The 22,268-nt window shown below is 39.7% G+C and overlaps 1 protein-coding gene across 1 annotated transcript in view; it reads left to right on the top strand.

The window, feature by feature from the left end:
- The window catches only part of UBAP2 (ubiquitin associated protein 2), a 111,058-nt gene that overhangs the window by 14,882 nt on the left and 73,908 nt on the right, over positions 1 to 22,268 (top strand). Inside the window, 3 exon segments of the mRNA XM_042964143.1 lie at positions 14,951 to 15,036; positions 15,038 to 15,091; positions 21,615 to 21,692. Coding sequence (XP_042820077.1) covers positions 14,992 to 15,036; positions 15,038 to 15,091; positions 21,615 to 21,692 — 177 coding nt within the window. The 5' untranslated portion in view covers positions 14,951 to 14,991.

Here is a 22,268-nt window from a genome sequence, read left to right as displayed (position 1 = left end):
GTGTGAGCTGGGGAGAGGAGCAGGGAGAGAGAGAATCTTAAGCAGTCTCCACACTCAGGAGGATCATGGGATCATGATCCTGGGAATCAAGAGTCAGATGCTCAACTGATTGAGCCACCCAGGTGCCCAGTGCAGATGATTTTAAAATAAATGAATGACCATTTGAAACTGCATTGTCCTTGAGTTCAGAAACTATTTTTGAAAAGTAGCCATACTATGGGGCCCAGAAGTTCTGCAGATACATAAATGGTGCCACTTTTGAGAAAGAGGCCAAGGATAAGTAAGACAATGATAAAATGAATTTATTTAGGAAAGCAAGTTCCTAGCTATGTCTTGGAGTTAGAATATTTTATTATTTTTTTAATTATAGAGTGTGAGCAGGGGAGGGGGCGGGGAAGGGGAGGGAAAGAGAGGCAGAGGGAGGAAGGGAATGAATCCCAAGCAGGCTCCATGCTCAGCACAGAGCATAATGTGGGGCTCAATCCCACGATGCTGGGATTATGACTTGATCCAAATCAGAGTTGAACCACCCAAGTGCCCTGGAGTTAGAATATTTTCAGACTGGGGCGCCTGGTTGGCTCAGTTGGTAGAGCACACTGCTCTTGATCTTGGGTCATGAGTTTGAACTCAATGTTGGGCGAAGAGTTTAAAAAAAAAAAAAATTCAGACCAATTCCCCACGTTACTCATCACATGGGTATAATAACGATGTAGAATCAAAAAAAGTTAAATCATGTTTGTTGTGTACTGTATTTCTCAAGGAAGGGAAGTATATATTGCATTTTAGGAGGCATTTCTATCAAAAAGGATTGGAACCAAAACCATTTTAGCCCTTGAAGAGTTTTCTTTCATAGCTCCATAATGCTGGATTCCTCAGCTGAATAGGATAATTGAGGTGCTGTAACTACAATGCTGCCTTGCTTTTACATAGTAGTTTATATTGCCAATGTGCTGTGGTAAAAGTATGATATAGCCATTTCTAGTGGATGACAGTGATGCACTCAAATAGAAAACACTGGAAGGATACTTAATAAATTAACGATTTATTTTTGTATTTTTGGGTGGTGGTTTTATTTTCTTCTATTGGTCAGTATTTTTTGGAATTTTGTAAGACTGTGATTCTTATATAGGTGAAATAAGAAAAGTGAAATCGTGGTTTTTTTTTTAGTTTTCTCATCTTTCAGTTTAAATCACATAGGAACCTTTTTTTTTTTTTTTTAACGTTTGTTTATTTTTGAGACAAAGCATGAACGGGGGAGGGTCAGAGAGAGGGAGACACAGAAACTGAAACAGGGTCCAGGCTCTGAGCTGTCAGCACAGAGCCCGACGCTGACACGGGGCTCAAACTCACGGACTGCAAGATCATCATGACCTGAGCTGAAGTCGGACACTTAATCGAATGAGCCACCCAGGTGCCCCCCCCCCCGGCTTTTTTTGAATTTTTTTTTTTTAACGTTTATTTATTTTTGAGAGAGAGAGAGACACACACGGAGTGTGAGTAGGGGAAGGGCAGAGAGAGAGAGGGAGACAGAATTGGAAGCAGGCTCCAGGCTCTGAGCTGTCAGCACTGAACCCGACGCGGGGCTCTAACTCACCAACCACGAGACCATGACCTGAGCTGAAGTCAAGAGGCTTAACTGACTGAGCCACCCAGGCACCCCTACTCGGGATCAAAATTCTTATCTAAGTTTCTTTAAGAGCAGTAATTCTCAAACTTTAGTGTGCCATTAAGTCTTGTTTAAACATAATTTCTGGGGCACCTGACTGGCTCAGTCAGTGTAGCATGTGACTCTTAATCTCAGGGATGTGTGTTCAAGCTCCACATTGAGAGTAGAGATGACCTAAAAAACAAACTGACTTTCTAAACATAATTACTGGTTCTGTAGGTCTGGGATGACCTTGAGAATTTTCGTTTGTGAGAGGTTCTCAGGTGATGCTGCTGCCTGGACATCATACTTTGAGAACCACTAGTTTACAGAGTAGTAGTTTGACATCCCAGTTACACATTGGAAACCTGGGGAAAATTTTTTTTTTTCTTTTTTAAAGATTCTAGTTTTAAGTAATCTCTACACCCAACATGCAGTTTGAATTCACAGACTTAAGACCAAGAGTCGCATGCTCCACTGACTGAGCCAGCCAGGTGTCCCTGGAAAAAAATTTTTTTTGAAAGATATGTTTTGTTTTTGAGAGAAAGAGGGCACAAGTGAGGGAGGGGGCAGAGAGAGAGAGAAAGAAAAGTGGGACTCGTGCTCGATCATGACCAGAGCTGAAGTCATATGCTTAATGTATGAGCCACCCAGGCACCCTCTTTTTTGTTTTTAAATGTTTATTTTTGAGAGAGAGTGTGTGTCTGCAGGGGAGGTCAGTGGGGGGGTGGGGACAGAGGATCCAAGGTGGGCTCTGTGCTGACAGCAGAGAGCCCAACATGGGGCTCGAACTCATGAACTGTGAGATCATGACCTGAGTCGAAGTCGGACGCTTAACCCATTGAACCACCCAGGCACTCCTGGGCTCCTTCTTGTTTTCTCATTCTACTGGTTACCCAGGCCCAGTGTAACTACAGGGTCAGAACATGGTAGGAGATCCTAGCATCCAGTAATTCCTTGTTGCTAGCGCCTGTGAGGAACTTGGAAGCTTTCAGAAATGGAAATTGAAAGCAGACTGTAGATGTGCCGCTGTATATGTGGATACATACAAATTCGGGCGACAGGGCGGGGGGGGTGGGGGGCAGGCAAGACCAGAGAAAAATACATAGGAAGGTGAACAGAATATGATATAAGTAGAGCAAGGGTGGGGGGGAAGAGTATGTATCTGTGTAAGAATTTTTACTGGATTTATGAGGAAGGTATTAATATGTTCTGGTAAAGGAATGGTTTATAGAAATTCTATTTTAATTTGGTCTTTTATAATTAAGCTTTTTTTTTTTTTTTTACTTCGTAAAATAGACCCTTTAAAAGTCCTTGGCTGTGGAGTAGTAAACCTCTAATAAAGGTATCCTTTTGGTATTTGGGGAGTGCTTATTTGAATGTAATCTAAATTAAGAGTATAGTATTTAAAACATTTTTTAATGTTTGTTTGTTTGTTTATTTATTTATTTATTTAGAGAGATGAGCAGGGGAGGGGTAGAGAGAGAAAGAATCCCAAACATGCTCTGCCCTGTTAGTGCAGAGTGCAGTGCGGGGCTCAAACTCACAAACTGCAGATCTTGATCTGAGCTGAAATCAAGAGTCGGATGCTTAACTGACTGAGCCATCCAGGTGCCCCAGTATTCTTTTTTTTAAGAGTATAGTATTATAAGTTTATAGGTCTTGTGAAATCCTGTATAGTATAGACCTTTTTTTGAGGGGGTCGGGAGAGAGAAAAGGGCTATTAAAAAAAAGGGGGTTAAGACTAGTCATGAATAATGAGAGACTTTTCAGGGGATAAGAATAAGGTAGCTGCTGAGCTGGAGTTCTGGGTAAAAGATGGTTTATAGCCAAGAAATTAGCAACGTAGGAGTGGGACAGATGTATGCAAGCAGCCATAGATAAAATTAAATACTTTTTCCTCCTTGACCTTAGGTAACCTGAAAGAGGAAATAGGACTTAAATAATTTTTGTAATGTTCAGACTTTACCAGCACTTATCTTTTCCATGGGCATATTATATGCACAGAATAGTAAATAATGTTGTGGCTCTTCTGTCAGCCAAGCTTGGGTGTAGGGGAGTTAACCTTGTTCACCAGCTGCTGGAGGCTTGACCCTGCCCTCAGCAGCTGTGGAGAATAAAAGTATCAGCTTGGTCAGCTTCTGGCATGTAGGCACAAGCAGTTTAGTTGCATGGAATTGCATCTCATACTAGAGTTTTTTGGCACCCTAGCCTGCCTTATTGTCTCCTGGGTGGGTGATAAAGAGTTCCTCTTGCTAGCTACTCTGGGTCTCCCAGATCAGTTGAAGTTTTTGTTTGTTTGTTTGTTTTTAAGATTTTATTTATTAAAAAAAATTTTTATTTATCTTGAGAGAGAGAGCGCGCGTACAAGTGGGGGAGAGTCAGAGAGAAGGAGAGACAGTCCCAAGTAGGCTCTACACCATCAGTGCAGAACCCAGTGTGGGGCTTGAACTCACAAACTGAGATCATGACCTGAGCTGAGATCAAGAGTCAGATGCTTAACCAGCTGTGCCACACAGGTGCCCCATGATTTTAAGTAATCTTTGTACCTTATGTAGGGCTCAAACTCACAGCCCTGAGATTGAGTCACAAACTCCACTAGCTGAGGCAGCCAGGTGCCCCAAAATATTTTTTTAAATTTTATTGTATCTTTTTCTAATCTCTACACCCAGTGTGGGACTTGAACTCATGACCCTGAGATCAAGAGTCATGCTCTCCCAACTGAGCCAGCCAGGCACCCCCTTGAAGTTCTTAATCTAAGCCAATCCTATTCTTTGCAGAAATGAACAAATGAATTTCTTCTCTGGAAAACAGTTGAGAATAATGGGTATTTTCTCTCTCTTTTTCTTAATGGGTATTTAAAAAAATGTTTGAGAGGGAGAGTATGAATGGGAGAGGGGTAGAGAGAGAGGGAGAGAGAGAAACCCAAGTAGGCTTCTCATTGCCAGTGCAGAACCCTACATGGGCCTTCATCCCACGAACCATGAGATAATGACCTGAGCCAAAATCAAGAGTTGGATACCCAACTGACTGAGCCACGCAGGTGCCCCAGTGGGCATTTTCTTAATAGGAAAAGCAAGAACGCAAATTGGAAGTTAAATACACATAGTGAAACAGAACTGGTAACAAAACTGTAACGATATAGAGCCAGGGGAGCACCAGTGAATATCTGAAAGGTTAGGAAGATAGTTGAGATTCTGACCTAGAACCAAATCTGTCACATCAGGTGATACCAACTGTAGTTATGCTGCCTTAAAGAGGAAGCTGACTTGGAGTCTTGTTGTGTATCTACAATTGAGCAATTAGCCTTATAGCATAGCATAGTGATTAAGGACACAGACTGTGGGCCTAGATTACCTGGGTTTGAATCTTGGTTTTACCACTGACTAGCTGTGAATCTGTCTCAGTTTCCTGTCTGTAAAAAATGGGAGTAATAATTAGCATATACCTCAGTGTTGTTGGGAAGTTTAATGACTTAATACTGTGTGTATGATAGTGTCTGGCACATTAAACAGTATGTGTTTGCTGCTGGTATTATTCTACTTATGGGTTTTAGGCTTTTGGGAATGAGTGAATAAATTAAATCCTTCATATAGATGAAGGATCCCCTTTCCTTGCCAGTCTAAGATAGTCCTGGCACCATTAGTCTCAGGACCGAGTGAATAGCATCTCTAAGCATTCTTGATAGAAACTTGCTTCTTGGACATAAACTGTATATTCTGTTTATATTAGTTGAGCTCTTAGCTGACTAATTCATGTTGTTTGAATAATTACATTCTCTTTGAAAAAGAAACATGTATTTTTGCTGTGTCTGGAATATAGATTTTTTTTGATGTAGTAGATGAGCTACTCTACAGTTGTGTGAGCCTCCTGGTTTTAGAATTACCTTCCAATGCTGACACTTTGTGATACCATCTTAAATAAAGTACTTTGGTGGTTGGTGCTTTCAGCAACATCTTCATAGTTTTCAGCATGTTATCAAAAAGTGTTCTGTAAATTTTTAGAAAGATCAAGTGTGCCCTTATTTTTTCTGTTAGGGTATGATATTATGTGGTTTTTAGATAAGTTCCAGCCACTTTTTTTGTTTGTTTGGCCTAAAGTTAGCGTCCTCTTAAGATGAATTTGTGGTATTTACTTAAGCTTTAATAGAAGTACAAGTGGCTTGTAGCCGTTTTCAGTTAATTCTAAACTCTAGACTCACTCGAAAATGCCACTGTTTCACTGAGGTATCTTATCTTTAAAAAAGTCCTTGAAAAAAATAGCGGTTAATAAAACATTTTCTAAAAATATCCCTTCTACAGACAAAATGTGTAGTTTAATCAAGTTAGTTTATTCTCCTGGCTTACTTTCCTTATATAACAAGTAATTTAGACTATTCCTGCACTTGAGATAATCTAGGTAGGACGTTTTATATGGTATTTTGCTGATACTGTTTTTAAAGAAGTTAAAAATGTAGCAGTTCTAACCTGATATTAATCTATCCCATCTTTAATTTACTTTGGATGAAGTGAGGTAAATATGGGTTTTAAAATTTGGTTGGATAGATTGAAATAACCTCGTCTTTCCTTCAGTTCAAGAACCTGAGATATGTATGTTTGAGTTTCTGCTGGATTATTTTTAGAATCTCTTGCTCTTGTCTGTTTCTATTCTAAGAATTCTCTTGGAACCTGTTGGAGAGTAGTAGTTCTTGTGGGTGGAGAGTGATAGAGGGAATGGAACACAAGTGTAAACCGAATTCCTTTGGTCTGGCAACTGGGTGCTTATTGCAGAAGCATTCCGATTTACTACACATAGCTCTGTTTCCAGAAGAGACAACATAGAATTTCCCCATGTGACAGTATGTTAGTCAAAGTTGTTGCTTTTTATAGTCTAGTTTCCTTGCCTTATTCATTTTCACAATTGATTGGTGGTTGATAAGTTTTTTAATAACTTATGCTTTTACTTTGTTTCATGAATTCACTGTCTCCAGAATTTTTTTAAATGCTTATTTATTTTTGAGAGAGAGAGCATGAGAGGGGGAGGGCAGAGAGAGCGAGAGCAAGCGAGAGCAAGAGACACAGAATCCAAAGCAGGCTCCAGGCTCTGAGTTGTCAGCACAGCCCAACGCGGGGCTCAAACTCAAAAACCTTGAGATCATGACCTGAGCTGAAGTTGGACACTTAACCAACTGAGCTACCCAGGCACCCCCAGAAGTTATATATAAAATTAATATAAGAAAGTTTGTTTTTCCAGAAAATTTCAGTAACAATTTTTAATTTTTTCCTCTGTGCTTGCTCTGTAAATTCCCAGTTTTATCTTTGGAAGTTTTTCGCTGGACATCTTAAGCATTAAGACTTTTTATTTTTTGAGGGGCACCTGGGAACCTGCTTCGGATTCTGTGTCTCCCTCCCTCCCTCTCTCTCTCTGCCCCTTCCTGCTCATGCTCTGTCTCTGTGTCTCTCAAATATAAACATTAAAAAAAAGACTTCAGTTTTTGAATTTTTAAAAAAATTTTTTTAATGTTTATTTCTGAGACAGAGACAGAGCATGAGTGGGGGAGGGGCAGAGAGAGAGGGGGACACAGAATCCGAAGCAGGCTCCAGGCTCTGAGCTGTCAGCACAGAGCCCTACGCGGGGCTCGAACTCACAGACTGCGAGATCATGACCTGAGCCGAAGCTGGCTGCTCAACCGACTGAGCCACCCAGGCGCCCCAGTTTTTGAATTTTTTAAAGTAAAGTCTACATCCATTGTGGGCTCAAAGTGAGACCCTGAGATCAACGGTCACATGCTCTACGGACTGAGCTAGTCAGGCACCTCAAGACTTTTTTTTTTTTTTTTATTAAGTGGAAATACAGCTATTCTGATATTTCAGTTAGTGTGGGTAGCTATGTTGACAGAAAATAAGCTAATCTGAATTGGTTTAAGCATCCTCAGAAGCAAATGCTGGGGCCATCGTTTTTCTTCTTTGAATTTTTTTTTTTTTTTTTGCAAGGATTGTATTTGTGTTTGGTGGTAACAGTTTATGTATATATAACCCAGAGGAGTAAACTTTAAAGGATAAAAATGGTTATTTCCAAACAAAAGTATGTAACATAAAGTAAGCAGTGTACTTCTCATGTTTCACAAGGCAATATAATTCTGATTCAGCCATGGAACTGGGGACATTATTTATAGTCTAAACACCTACTTGGAATGTGGATTGAGGATTGATGATTGCAGTGGAGATAGAAGTCTTAATATTTATACTGATACAGTGAATTAGTAAAACTGTAATAGTTTGAAACATAAAAAACTTGTGTTGCTTTCCTGATTGACAAGTAGGGATTCAAGTACATTGTATCAAAATGTTTGGCTGTAATAACAAGACTGTTAAAAGTCTCTTTTGGTAAATCAGAAAGGTCAGTCTTAGCATCCATTCAACTTAGCTTATGTTTATTTCTGTACATGCAGATTTTTATCAGCAGATGGCACTCCTGTAAGAAGAAATTCTTTGTTATATTTAATGTATCTAGATTATTTTCATAAATGAGAGCATAGAGTGATAAACAGTTGAAAAGATGAGTGAATAAAGGGTCACATAATTCAGTACAAAAGCAACTGTTTGGAAATCTGTAAGTAAACTAAAAATTTTTTTTTTAACGTTAGGAATACCACTAAGATTTTGATTGGATGTTTAACTTTAGATACATAAGGTAAAATTACAGAATAATCATGCTTAGAGGTGATTTTAGAAATAATCAAGTAAATCCCTTTACTTCAGAAATAACTTTTTAAAAAGTTTTTATTAAAAAAAAATTTTTTTTAACGTTTATTTTTGAGACAGAGACAGAGCATGAACGGGGGAGGGTCAGAGAGAGAGGGAGACACAGAATCTGAAACAGGCTCCAGGCTCTGAGCTGTCAGCACAGAGCCCAATGCGGGGCTCGAACTCACAGACTGCCAGATCATGACCTGAGCTGAAGTCGGACGTTTATCCGACTGAGCCACCCAGGCGCCCCAAGTTTTTATTTATTTTGGGAGAGCATGCGCCTGAGCAGGGGAAGGGCAAAGAGAGGAGAGAGAGAATCCCAAGCAAGCTTGTCAGCACAGAGCCTGATGTGGGCTTGATCTCTCAAACTTTGAGATCGTGACCTGAGCTGAAATCAAGAGTTGGATGCTTAACTGACTGAGCCATGTAGGTGCCCTGGGAAATACTAATGTGTTTTAACATTTGTGTGGTGCTTTTATAGTTTAAAAAAGTGTATTTGTTCATGTGTATTTATTCATTTTGGAGAACACTAAACTCGGAGAAAGCTGTAAAAATCATTATGGCAGAACAATTAACTGTGTTCCATGTAATATAACTAAAACAATAAACCCAAACCAACAAAATATCAAAATGGTTAAACTCAAAAAAAAAAAAAAAATTCAAAGTGTGTACTGTTACTGAGAGGCAGATTCAAATATAGTAAGTTTTTTTTAAGTTTGTTTATTTTGAGGGAGAAAGTGTGCGTGTGAGTGCATGCAAGCTGGGAGGGGCAGAGAGAGAATCCCAAGCAGCCTCCATGCTTTCAGTGTGAAGCCCAACACAGGGCTCGAACCCACAGACTGAGATCATGACCTGCGCTGAGGTTAAGAGTCAAATGCTCAATTGTCTGAGCCTTCCAGTTGCCCCTGAAATATAGTGAGTTTTAAACCAGCATATTTGGCATGTGAAATACTCTGGTTAATTGGTTATTTGCTATTATAGTTGATGTAAAAGTCAGTGCAGTAATATGTCTGTGGCCTTTATCTAGCATTCCAGTTAACAGAGGACCTACTGGGAACATAAGTAAATGATATTAGGATAGGTAACTCAGAAAAAGCTGGTCAGACTTTCAGGGATATAATTTTCCTTGTGATGCCTGAACTGGTATGTTGAATTTTGGTTAGTCTCCTCTGAGTATCTTTTGGATACACAGGTCCAAAAGATACTTAGAAATGCTAGTATACATAGTGTCATTTCATTAACTTGAGATGTAGAAGACTTATAAATAGGGGAACGTTATTCCACATCATGTGAATGCTTGCTTTGAGGTCTCTGTAACTTCTTGTTCTAGAAAATAGAATTCCATGTATTGTTCTTTTTGGAATCATTGGCTCTGCTATGATTTGGTCTTAGGTCATTCTTAATCTCTAAAAGTTACCAGCTTCTATAGCATGTAAGTCATAGGGTATATACATGTTCACCTTTATTAGATAAGGCCAGATTGTTACACTAAGTGGGGCTCGAACTCATGACCCCGAGATAAAGAGTTGCATGCTCTTCTGATTGAGCCAGCCAGGCACCCCTAATTTGACTTTTTAATGTATGGTCTAATAAAAAAAATTTTTTTTAAGTATAATCAACCACTTCTTTCAACCTCACTTCTTTAAGAATTTATCTTTTCTCATCGCATGCAATGCCATCTCTGTTAGAAACCATAGTTGTATATGCTTGGGTCTCTTTCTGGGCTTCTTGTTCTGATCCATTGGCCAGCTTTTCTATCCCTGTACTGTTGTAATTACTGAAGCATTATAATCCTTGGTACCTGTAAGGTAAGTATTGTTCCTTTGCTTTTTGGTTTTGTTTCGTTTTGAAGAAGTATCTTGGCTGTTCTTGACTATTTGCTTCCCATGTAAATTTAGAATCCGACTAGTAAGGTTTTAGGCAATAAAACCTTGTTAGAGGGGCGCCTGGCTGGCTCAGTTGGAGGAGCGTATGACTCTTGATCTCCCAGTCATGAATTCAAGCCCCATGTTGGGTGTAGAGATTATTTAAAAAAAAACAAAAAAAAAACCAAACTTCAAAAAAAATCCTTGTTAGAAATTTGATGAGAATTTAATTGAATCTGTAGTTGAGGGAGAATTACCACTCTAACTCTAAAAAAGGGTGAGAACACTTTCTGTAAAGGGCCAGGTAGTAAATATTTTCTGCCTTGCTTCTGTTACAACTATTCAGTACTGCCATTGTAGTGCAGAAGGAGTCATAGACAATTTCTTAAGAAATTGACTTATTTTTTTCCCTTTAGCTGGCATATAGGTACATATACTTAATTTTTGTACATTGTTTTGCACACACACATTTGTATTTAGAAGTTTTGCTACAAGCTATAGCATAGAATTTTGAGGGCTGAGACAACTCATACATTTTTTTTTTCCAAAGAATATTTTGTCCATGCTGATTCAGCATGTACGAATGGGGATAGCAATAATATCTATCTATTCCTTAAGACTGTTGTGGTGTACAATAAGATAAAAAATAGGATACTTTGTAAACTAAAAATAGGATGTTACGAAAATGGATTCTTAGGGGCGTTTGGGTAGCTCAGTCAGTTAAGTGTCCAACTCTTGATTTCGGCTCAGGTCATGATCTCAGGGTTCCTGAGTTTAAGCCCTGTGTCAGGCTCTCTGCTGTCAACAAGGAGCCTGTGTCAGATCCTCTGTCTCCCTCTCTGCTCCTGCCCCCCCACCAAATAAACATTAAAAAAAAAAAAAAAAAAAAGAGGACCTTGAAATGGCAGATAATGAACTTCTTCTAGGCTTCCTTAAGGGGATGGATAGGTTACAGCTTATCCGAGATAGGTTGGACCAATTAGGGCAGTGTAAAATGCCTCTTTCCTGGACATCTCACCCATGAAATCATCTTATAAGTGGTACACAGTGTTTTTAATTTTTTTAATGCTTACTTATTTTTGAGAGAGTGCGTACATGAGAGAGAGGGGGCAGAGAGAGAGGGAGACACAGAATCCAAAGCAGGCTCCGGGCTCTGAACGGTCAGCCCCAATGCGGGGCTTGAACTCACAAACTGTGAGATCATGACCTGAGCTGAAGTTGGACGCTTAGCTGACTGAGCCACCCAGGTGCCCCAAGTGGTGTAAACTGTTAAGTTCCAGTTTTAATTTTTAGTCACGTAGGCCCAACATTGGAAAAAAAAAAATTGATATGAAGTACATTGTTTCATGTTTCCTATTTAGCATATTGATTCAAGCAGATATTTGTAAGTCATAGAGGGTTAGTCTAGTTCCAGTTGATGCTCTTAAATGTGATTTGGAGGGAAGGATATATAGGTTTTCCCACTAATTATATTTGTCTAAGATATTTAGATAAATCATGACTTTTACCATTACCATTAACCGAGTGTATTTGTAACATTTCAGCAGATCTTGATAACAGCCAGTTTCTCTAGAGAGGACATAGGTAGTAGTATGATGATTAAGTATTAAGACTTAAGTATATGTTTATTGAATGTAAGAGGATATGAGTTTTCCCTTGTTTCTTTTGGAGCAAAGCAGGTGCTTTTGGTTTTTAGGGAAGCAGAGAAGAGAACCCCTTTATTTATTTTTTTTATTTAAATTTTTTTAACGCTTTTATTTATTTTTGAGACAGAGACAGAGCATGAACGGGGGAGGGGCAGAGAGAGAGGGAGACACAGAATCAGAAGCAGGCTCCAGGCTCTGAGCCATCAGCCCAGAGCCCGACGCGGGGCTCGAACTCACGGACTGCGAGATCGTGACCTGAGCCAAAGTTGGATGCTCAACCGACTGAGCCACCCAGGCGCCCTGAGAACCCCTTTAAAAAGTGTGATAGTTATGAGATTTTGATTCATGACCAAATGAGCAGTTATATTTTAAGTAATCTATACACTCAACTTGGGACTCAAACTTAACAACCCTGAGATTAAGAGTCTCCATGCTCTACTGACTGAGCCAGTCATGTACCCCAGCAGTTATATTTAATATTGGCCTGATCAAGGATACCCTTAAGAATAAGGGCCCTAATAGTTTATATTTTTGAACGTTTCCAAAAATTTTTAAAAATGTTTATTTATTAAAAAATATCCAGTGTAGGGCTTGAACTCATGACTCAGAGATCAACACTCACATGTTCTTCAGACTGAGCCAGCCAGGTGCCCTGAGAGCTGTTGTAAATTCTTGGAGCATGGCTTTTTGCCTGGCTGTTTGTGGGCATTGAGGGGGTAGAGTGGGGTTGCCCATTGCTTTGGGGAAGGGTATGGGAGATGTAAACCTGAAATTTCAGGCAGCATTGTATGTGGCTATGCATTTTTCTGAGGGGAGAGTCCATACTTTTCATCAAATTGTCTGAGTACTTAATGACCCAGAAGGCTGTAAGTCAATCATACTAGAATAAAATACAGTTTTAATGGAAAACATAGAATTTTTTTTATGTTTATTTCTTTTTGAGAGCGAGAGAGACTGAATGTGAACTGGGGAGGGGCAGAGAGAGAGAGGGAGGGAGACAGAATCTGAAGCAGGCTCCAGGCTCTGAGCTGCCAGCACAGAGTCCTACGCGGGACTTGAACCCCTGGACCATGAGGTCATGACCTGAGCCGAAGTCGGATGCTTAACTGACTGAGCCCCAGGCACCCCTGGAAAACATTATTTAAAAGTGTTATTCTTTGCCTTTAGTGAGGTTGTGAATCTCGCAGCCAGGATCGTAATAAGCTGGAGAGTATTCTTTAGGAAGGGATGTTTTCAAATATGTATTACGGGAAAGGCCCCAGTGTTAGAGGTAGATAAGAGCAGCTCTTCACCTGGTGATGTCATCTGTGCCTTGAATAAATGGACTCTTTCTGGTTTAAAATTCTTTTATTTTGTGAGATAATTCAACAAGGGGTTTATTCATCTTAACCCACATCTCCCTTGATTATTCAGTTGCAATTCTCAATTTCTGACATTAGCTTTGCTTTCATGGTAATATGTGGATTAGTGCCACCTATATATTTAGGATTTCTGCTTTCATTTGGGATCTTCAGTGTCGCTCTTCAATTCTTTTTACTTGTTTTCTATCAACTTCCCCTTGTATTTCCCTTAGTAGCTATTACAAGCTTTTGCCATTTTCTTTCTTTCTTTCTTTCTTTCTTTCTTTTCTTTCTTTCTTTCTTTCTTTCTTTCTTTCTTTCTTTCTTTCTTTCTTTCTTTCTTTCTTTATCAGTTAATGTATTTTGAGAGAGAGCTTGAGTGAGGGAAGGACAGAAAGGGAGAGAGGGAATCCCAAGCAGGCTTCTCGCTGTCAGTGCAGAGCTGGACACAAGGCTTGATCCCACAAACCATGAGATCATGACCTGAGCTGAAATCAAGAGCTGGACGCCTAACTGACTGAGCCACCCAGGAGACCCCCCCCGCCCCCCCCCCCCCCGCTTTAAAAAACAAGTTTTTTTTTAATGTTTTATTTATATTTGAAAGAGAGACAGCATGCAAGTGGGGAAGGGGCAGGGGAGACAGAATCTGAAGCAGGCTACAGGCTCTGAAGTGTCAGCACAGAGCCCAACACAGGGCTCTAATCCACTGACCGTGAGCTCATGACCTGAGCCGAAGTCGGACGCTTAACCGACTAAGCCACCCAGGTGCTCCCTGACCCCTTTTTTTTTTTTTTTTTAAGTGTTTTATTTATTTTTTGAGAGAGTGAGCACAAGTCAGGGAGGGGCAGACAGAGAGGAAGAAAGAGAATCCCAAGGAAGCTTCTCACTGTCAGCACTGAGCCCAGTGGGCTCGATCTCATGAACCATGAGATCATGACCTGAGCCAAAATCAAGAGCCATGTAGGCCCCCAGCCCTTCTCCCCCCTTTTTAAGTTTATTCTGAGAGAATCCATTTTCTTAACATTCCTCACCCATCCCATTCTCTGAAGATGTTTTTGCCTATTTTACTAAAAAAAGTAAAGACTGATAAAACAAACTGTTGACTGTGTCCTAATCATAAAAATTTAGCTGTTGTAGTACCTCTCCTTCATTCTGCTGGCCTTCAGAGAGGGATCCCTCTTGTCCAAGTGAACTAAATAGTCAGCTCTACTGACTAAGCATCCCAGGAGCTCCTGAGATTTTTGTTTAGAATTGCTATAATTTTAAACTATAGATTTTCGTTAAAAAAAATTTTTTTTTAATGTTTATTCATTTTTGAGAGACAGAGCATGAGCAGGGGAGGGACAGAGAGAAGGAAACAGAATCCGAAGTAGGCTCCAGGCTCCCAGCTATCAGCACAGAGCTCTACATGGGGCTTGAACTCAAGAACCGTGGGATCATGACCTGAGCTGAACTCGGACACTTAACCAACTAAGCCACCCAGGCGCCCCATTTTTTAAATTTGTTTTTCCCTAAACTTTGAGATTGCATTAGTTAGTAAAATTGGTCCACTTGTTGCTAGGAAAATGTAAAACCTTAATGGATTATTTCTTGAGAATTTGTGTTTTAGAGAACTTTTATGTTTTGTCTCATGTTTCCTCCTTATCCCTGGATTTTTTTCTTGCCTCATACTGTAATTTGGAATGCCTGCTTACCATGCCTGCTTACCATGCCTGCTTTCTTGCAGATTTTCTATTTTGTACATACGTTATTTTGTATATACTGTATATGATGACTTCGGTGAGCAGTGACCGTTCCCGAGGTTCTCGGGAAAAAAACACAGATTTCAGGAACACAGGCATCACAACTACAGAAACAAGTAGTACAGGTAAGTTTTTGTGAAACTCTTGTTTGCTTTGTTTAGAGTTATGTTAAGTAGGAAGCACATATGTCTTTTGTAGGAAACCTTAGGATTTTGAATCTTGTTTTTATAAAGTAGATTTTACATAATGGGAAAGAGAAGCAGTGATTCATAGACACTGTCAGCTACTTGATTCTGAACATTTTTCTGCTACTGTTAGCATCTAGCTATCTCCTTTTTCTTCTTTTTCTTTTCTTTTTTTTCTTGGTAAGATTTTATTTTTAAGTAATCTCTACACCCAACATGGGGCTCGAACTTAAAACCCTAAGATCAGGAGTCGCATACTCTACTGATTGAATTAGCCAGGTGCTCCTCCTTTTCTTTATTATTAATCTAGGTATGTGCTTGGAATATATTTGGAGAATCCAGAATATATGGAGAAGTAATACTCTGAAGTAGAGAAATAAATGAATTATAAGACACTTACAAAAAGCTGCCTTTACTTTCAAGCATTGTTGGCTGGAAAGAGTCCTTTAATATTATATGGCTTTTAGTTAATAAGGCCCATATATATAAAATATTTAATTTCTATTTAATAGAAATAAATAGTTTTACCTTAGATTTATTTATATTATTAAAATTTTTTGAATGTTTATTTTATTTTTGAGAGAGAGAGAGACAGACTGCGAGTGGGAGAGGGGCAGAGAGAGAGGGAGACACAGAATCCAAAGCAGGCTCAGGCTCTGAGCTGTCAGCAGAGAGCCTGACGCGGGGCTCAAACTCACGAACCAGGAGATCATGACCTGAGCCAAAGTCAGACACTTACCCTGACCGAGCCATCCAGACGCCCCTATATTATTATTTAAAAAAAATTTTTTTTAAGTGTTTATTTTTGAGAGTGGGAGAGAGCACGCAAGCAGGGGAGGAGCAGAGAGAGAGGGAGACACAGGATCTGAAGCAGGCTCCAGGCTGTCAGCACAGAGCCAGACATGGGACCCGAACCCATAAACCATGAACTCATGATCTGAGCTGAAGTCAGCACTCAACCCACTGGGCCACCCAGGTGCCCCCAACCTTTAAAAAAAATTTTTTTTAATGTTTATTTTTTAGAGAGAGCAAGCAAGGGAGGAGAAGAGAGAGGGAGACAAAGGATCTGAAGCAGGCTCCAGACTCTGAGTTGTCAGCACAGAGCCTGTGCCCTATATTATTATTTTAAATGAAGTGAGACAATTTAAATAAAATGCTAACTACAGTACCTGGTACAAAATAGAGCATTTTATACATGTTATTGACTAGTTTTGCAAACCTTTTTCTAGAGACCCATCATAAATTTCAGATTGATACTTGACTATACTTTGATAGCTAATTACAGGTACTTTTTTAATAGTCATTCATACCCAAGTGCCCTATTGATATTAAGAGACACAGAAAGTAGGGGTGCCTGGGTGGCTCAGTCAGTTAAGTGTCTGACTTTGGCTCAGGTTATGATTTCTCTTACGGTTCGTGAGTTTGAACCCCGTGTCGGGCTCTGTGTTGACAGCTCAGAGCCTGGAGCCTGCTTCAGTTTCTGTGTCTCCCTCTCTCCCTGCCCACCCCCACCCCAACCCCCCCTCCAGCTCATACTCTCATTGCCTCTCTCTCAAAAATAAATAAACATTGAGCCCTGGGTGTTGTATGGAAATCAATTTGACAATAAATTTCATATTAAAAAAACCCTATGTCTTGCAAAGCTGAAAAAATTAATAAACATTAAAAACTATAAAAAAGAGACACGGAGTGTAGACTCTACTTAATTGTTGTTTTACATTTTTCAGTATAACTTTAGCCTTGTATTTTGCTTCTGTCAACAGACCTACATCTATACAGTGCTTACTCCTAAATATATTTACCCTGATACTTACAAATAATCAAGAAAGACTACCTATTTTTGGAAAAATTTGGACTTTTTGGAATAGGCCTTCCCTTTATAGGTGAATGCTTAAGAAAATATTTTATCAACAGCCTCTTATCAAAGAAGGAATACAAGTTATAAGTAAGCATAGGTGCAACCCTGCTAATAATAAAAAAAATAGATGAAAACAATATTTTTTTGTTTTTGTTTATTGAATCAGTCAAGATTACAAGTGTTATCTTTTAGGGATGCCTGGCTGGCTTAGTCGATGGAGCATGTGACTCTTGATCTTGGGGATGTAAGTTTGAGCCCCACATTGGATATAGAGATCATTTAAAAATAAAATCTTTTGGGACACCTGGGTGGCTCAGTCATTTAAGCATCCGACTTTGACTCAGGTCATGATCTTGCGGTTTGTGAGTTTGAGCCACGCATCAGGGTTTCTGCTGTCTGTCAGTAAAGAGCCTACTTCAGATCTTGTGTTTCTCTCTCTCTCTCTCTCTCTCTCTCTCTCTCTCTCTCTCTCTCTCTCTCAAAAATAAACAATTAAATTTTTTATGTGTATTTTTAAGGGAGAGAGAGCAAGAGTGTGAGCATGCCAGCAGGGGAGGGGCAGAGAGAGAGAGAGAGAGAGAGAGAGAGAGAGAGAATCCCAAGCAGGTTCCACACTGTCAATGCAGGGCCCGATGCAGGGCTTGAATCTATGAACTGTGAGATCATAACCTGAGCTGAAATCAAGAGTTGGGTGCTTAACTGACAGAGCCACTCAGGTGCTCCAAAAATAAAATCTTAAGGGATGCCTGGATGGCTCAGTTGGTTGAGTGTCTGACTCTTGACTTTTGCTCAGGTCGTGATTTTAGGAACGTGGTATTGAGCCCTGCCTCAGGCTTCTTGCTGAGCATGGAGCCTGCTTGAGATTCTGTTTCCCTCTGCCCTTTTCTTCGCTTGTGCTCTTTCTCTCTCTTTCTCTCTCTTAAATTAAAAAGAAGAAAAACTTGATAAAAGTGTAATCTTTTAAAGGAGGGCCACATGAAATGTCAGGATTATAAATTGTTTTCATCTTAGACCCAAGTAACCTTCTTGGGCTCATATCCAGTGAATCAGTCTCCAGACTAGGGGAGGGGACTCTCTTCCTCTCAAGAGTTGTCATTAGTTTCTCCATGGGCCTTTTGGGGATGGCTCATTTTATGCAATGCGATGAAAAAACTGCATACTGAGCTGTAGGAAAGATTCTTAGGCCCTTAAATTCCTAATTTTCTGGGGCGCTTGGGTGGCTCAGTCGGTTAAGCGTCCGACTTCAGCTCAGGTCACGATCTCACGGTCCGTGAGTTCGAGCCCCGCGTCGGGCTCTGGGCTGATGGCTCAGAGCCTGGAGCCTGCTTCTGATTCTGTGTCTCCCTCTCTCTCTGCCCCTCCCCTGTTCATGCTCTGTCTCTCTCTGTCTCAAAAATAAATAAACGTTAAAAAAAAAATTAAAAAAATTCCTAATTTTCTTTTATAAAAACTTGTGATGAGGGTTGGGATGGGTGAGAAAAATAAAAAATAAAAATGTGTGTTGAGAATTTCGCAAAGCAGTGTGAATAAAATAGTGTTCATGTTCATTTATCCATTAATCCCATTCTCCCATTCTAGGAAGTATTTCCTAGGGAAGCAACCTAGGGTGGGGGGAAAACTTTATTCTGTAAGATGTTTATTACTCAATTCTAAATGTCCAAAGGTAGAGGTGTTCTGAGATAACCTATCAAACTAGAGGGAGATAAGAGAGAAGACCATGAGTGGGCCTGCCACTTTACCAGTTAGATGAATTACTTCAGTCTCTTTGAATCTCACTTTAAAAAACAAACGAACAAAACAAAAAACATGCTTTGAGAGTTAGAGAAAAGTTGCAAGAGTAGTACACCTAATTCCTGAATATCCTGCATCCACATCTCCTAGATGCTAACATTTTTACCATGTTTACTTTATCTTTTTCTCCTTCTTACAAAGGAGAAACTACACATAGCGTTTCCCCTGAACCTTTTCAGAGTAAGTTGAAGATTGTGGTATCTGAATACTTTTATTGTGTATTTTCTTTTTTAATGTATATTTATTTTTGAGAGAGAGCTCATGAGATGGGGAGGGGCAGAGAGAGAGACGGATAGAAGACAGAAGCGGGCTCTGCATGGACAGCAGCGAGCCCAATGTGGAGCTTGAACTCAAATCTTGAGATCATGACTTGAGCCGAAGTTGACTCCTCAACCCAGTGTATTTTTTTTAAAAACCTTAAAACAAAACAAAAAATAATCACAGGACTGCTTAATAAGAATCAAGAAATTGGGGTGCCTGAGTGGCTCAGTTTGTAGAGCATCCGACACTTGATTTTTGGCTCATGTCATGATCCTAGAGTTGTGGGATCAAGCCCCATGTTGGGTTGAAAATATAGGATGTTGGCAGGGTATCTGAAGGAGATGGGAGGCTCCCAAAACAAAGCCAAGTTCTGTCTCCCAACAACAACATTTAGTACAGGTTAATACAGGCAGTCCCTATCATAAAGGTGACAGGACTTAGCCTCTTTGTTCTATGTGACAGTTACTACATGTTTTTTCCATACGACAGGCCTAATACAAGGCCACCCCAATATCCCTACAATCATATTTTACTTGATAGAGGTGGCCCTCAAGTGTAAATATGATAATGTGGCAGCCAGTGCCAGCCTGAAGGATAGGTTGGTGCATCCATTGCTTCAGGGTACAGCCTTTGGGACCCTTGGGACCTAAATCAGCTGACAAGCCACATCTGGAAGTTGCAGAGATTCCCCAGTCTTCTTCTTTTTAGTTATACTGTATCTATATACTCTGTTCATTACCTGTTGTATAGCATATTTTCTCCCTTTGAGATATCATTTGCCCTCCCCCCCCGCCTTTTTTTTTTTTTTTACAGTGAGTATATGCTCGGCAGTCACCATTAATACTTAGTCAGGAGCACCTGGGTGGCTCAGTTGGTTAAGCATCTGACTTCAGCTCAGGTCATGATTTTGCAGTTCATGAGTTTGAATCCCACAACAGGCTCTGTGCTTATATCTCAGAGCCTGGAGCCTGGTTCAGATTCTGTGACTCCCTCTCTCTGCCCCACCTCACCCCCCCCAACCCCCCCATCTCTCAAAAATGAATAAACATTAAGAACAATTAAAAAAATACTTATGTCAATGTCTATAGTCATTTTGGTTGTCTAAGGACAATACTGTTGTTGATTCCTGAGGAAAGGCTCATGGGAATAATATTCCCTTGTGATTAGGTGCTGGTAACAATTTATGCCCTTCACACTTGAGTATAAAATGAGTTGGTTTTTGTTTTTTTTTTTTTTTTTTGAAGTTTATTTATTTTGAGAGGGTGAGTGAGCCAGGGGAGGGCATGGAAAGAGGGAGAATCCCAAGCAGGCTCCTCACTGCCAGTGCCAAGCCCCATGTGGGACTTGAACTCAAACTGTGAGATCATGACCTGAACAGAAATCAAGAGTTATATGCTTAACTGACTGAGCCACCCAGGCACCCCTAAATTTTTACTTAAAATATTTTCCCCTTTCACCTTCTAGTTCTCTTGAAACATTAACTGTTAAACGTTTATTATTATGTTTCTTCTTTGTGTATAGTCTTCATTTTTATTTCTGAGTTAGAAAAACTTAGATGTTGTTTTATGTATTGTTATCATTTTCTTTGTGCTCTGTGCCTTTTAGTTTTGAAACAGAAGATAGCAATTGTGCTTTGTTCTCTAGGTTTTTTTTTGTGTGTGTTTTCATCGGTTTTGCTCCTTATTCTATTTTTCTTTTTCTCTTTTCTCTTCTCTGTATTTATTATTTAGAGAGAGTGAGAGTGGGGTAGGAGCAGAGAGGGAGGGAAAGAGAATCCCAAGCAGGCTTCAAACTCCCAGTACAGAGCCTGACACAAGGCTTGATCCCATGAGCTGGGAGATCATCACCTGAGCTGAAATCAAGAGTCAGATGCTCAACCAACTGAGCCACTCAGGCGCCATTCTTCCCCCGCCCCCCGCCACGTAGGCTTCCCACCCAGCATGGAGCCCAACGTGGGTCTTGAACTCATGACCCTGAGATCAAGATCTGAGATATAATCAAGAAGAGTCAGATACTTAACTGACTGAGCCACACAGGCATTTCCCCCGTCCCCCTTGCACATAATTTTTATTTGGATAAATATAGCCCTTCTCTTCAGTACTGACCAAGATACCTTTTAAGAATTGACAGCAGAGTTTCTTTTTCTTTTTTGACAGCCAGGCTGGTTCTAAGCCTGTGTCTAGCAGTTGCCATGGCTTCTTGTTCTTCCAGTTTTCTCTAGTACTTGTCACTCCCTTTCCTCAAGGGAAAGAAAATTTAAATGAGTCACATGGCCAGTTGAGATGAATAATAACTTTGTCATTTGGCCAAAGGAATGGGACCTTTATGCCATTTAATTTGATGCTAATTTGGCTTATGGAAACAGATTGTATACATTTTAGAGCTCTAAATTCAGAGTCCTTTTGGTTTTTTTTGTTTTTTTTTTAGTTAATCAGTATTTCTGTTACATAGTGCTGTACTGCTTGAGAGCTTTTTTCTTTTTGCAGCATATTTTGGCATCTAACTTCTATTTTGTGTGCTCAACTCTTTAAAAGTTGTGTGTGTGCTTTTCAGGCAACAGCTGAACAGATGCGTCTCGCTCAAGTGATCTTCGATAAAAATGATTCAGAGTTTGAAGCGAAAGTTAAACAGGTATGTTTTGGCAAATTATACTGTTATTTTGGCAGTAGAGTTTTCATAGTTACTAGTGTTGTCAACGATGAGGTAGACATTTGTGAAAAGGCACATTGACATTGTCTATACCTGTGAATAGAAGGTACATTTAGTATTTGGCAGGTTTTCAGAAAATTTTGTTTAATGTTAAGAAGAACTGAATTGCCTCTTTCAACATGGTTGTGCTTCCAAACATAGGCTGGAAAATATAACATTAAATTTTAGGGTGATGTTTTCACTTAGAACTTTGAGAGGCCATTTTGGTAATAAAATCTTAATCTCAAAATCTTCTTTCCTGTTAAGATTTCTTTTTCTTTCAAGATTCTAGAATCAAGCTGTAACACTTCTCTTGTTCCATCCCTTGGTAGAGGTCTACCAGTAATTGTTTTCTTGGAGTGAATGTCCCATAGTGAACTTGTTACTGAAAGTTAGATGGAGAAAGAAAGAAGTCTCAGTTCTTTTTGCAGCCGTGGTAAAGAATTACAGAAGAGCAAACAAAACAAAAAAACCAAAACAAAATTTTAGTAAAGTATACTCCAATGGAGGAACAGACCA

The sequence above is a fragment of the Panthera tigris genome, chromosome D4, assembly GCF_018350195.1.
Source record: "Panthera tigris isolate Pti1 chromosome D4, P.tigris_Pti1_mat1.1, whole genome shotgun sequence".
NCBI lineage: Eukaryota > Metazoa > Chordata > Mammalia > Carnivora > Felidae > Panthera > Panthera tigris.
Note: the sequence above shows the minus strand (reverse complement) of the source record. Positions and strands in the feature narration are given on the sequence as shown.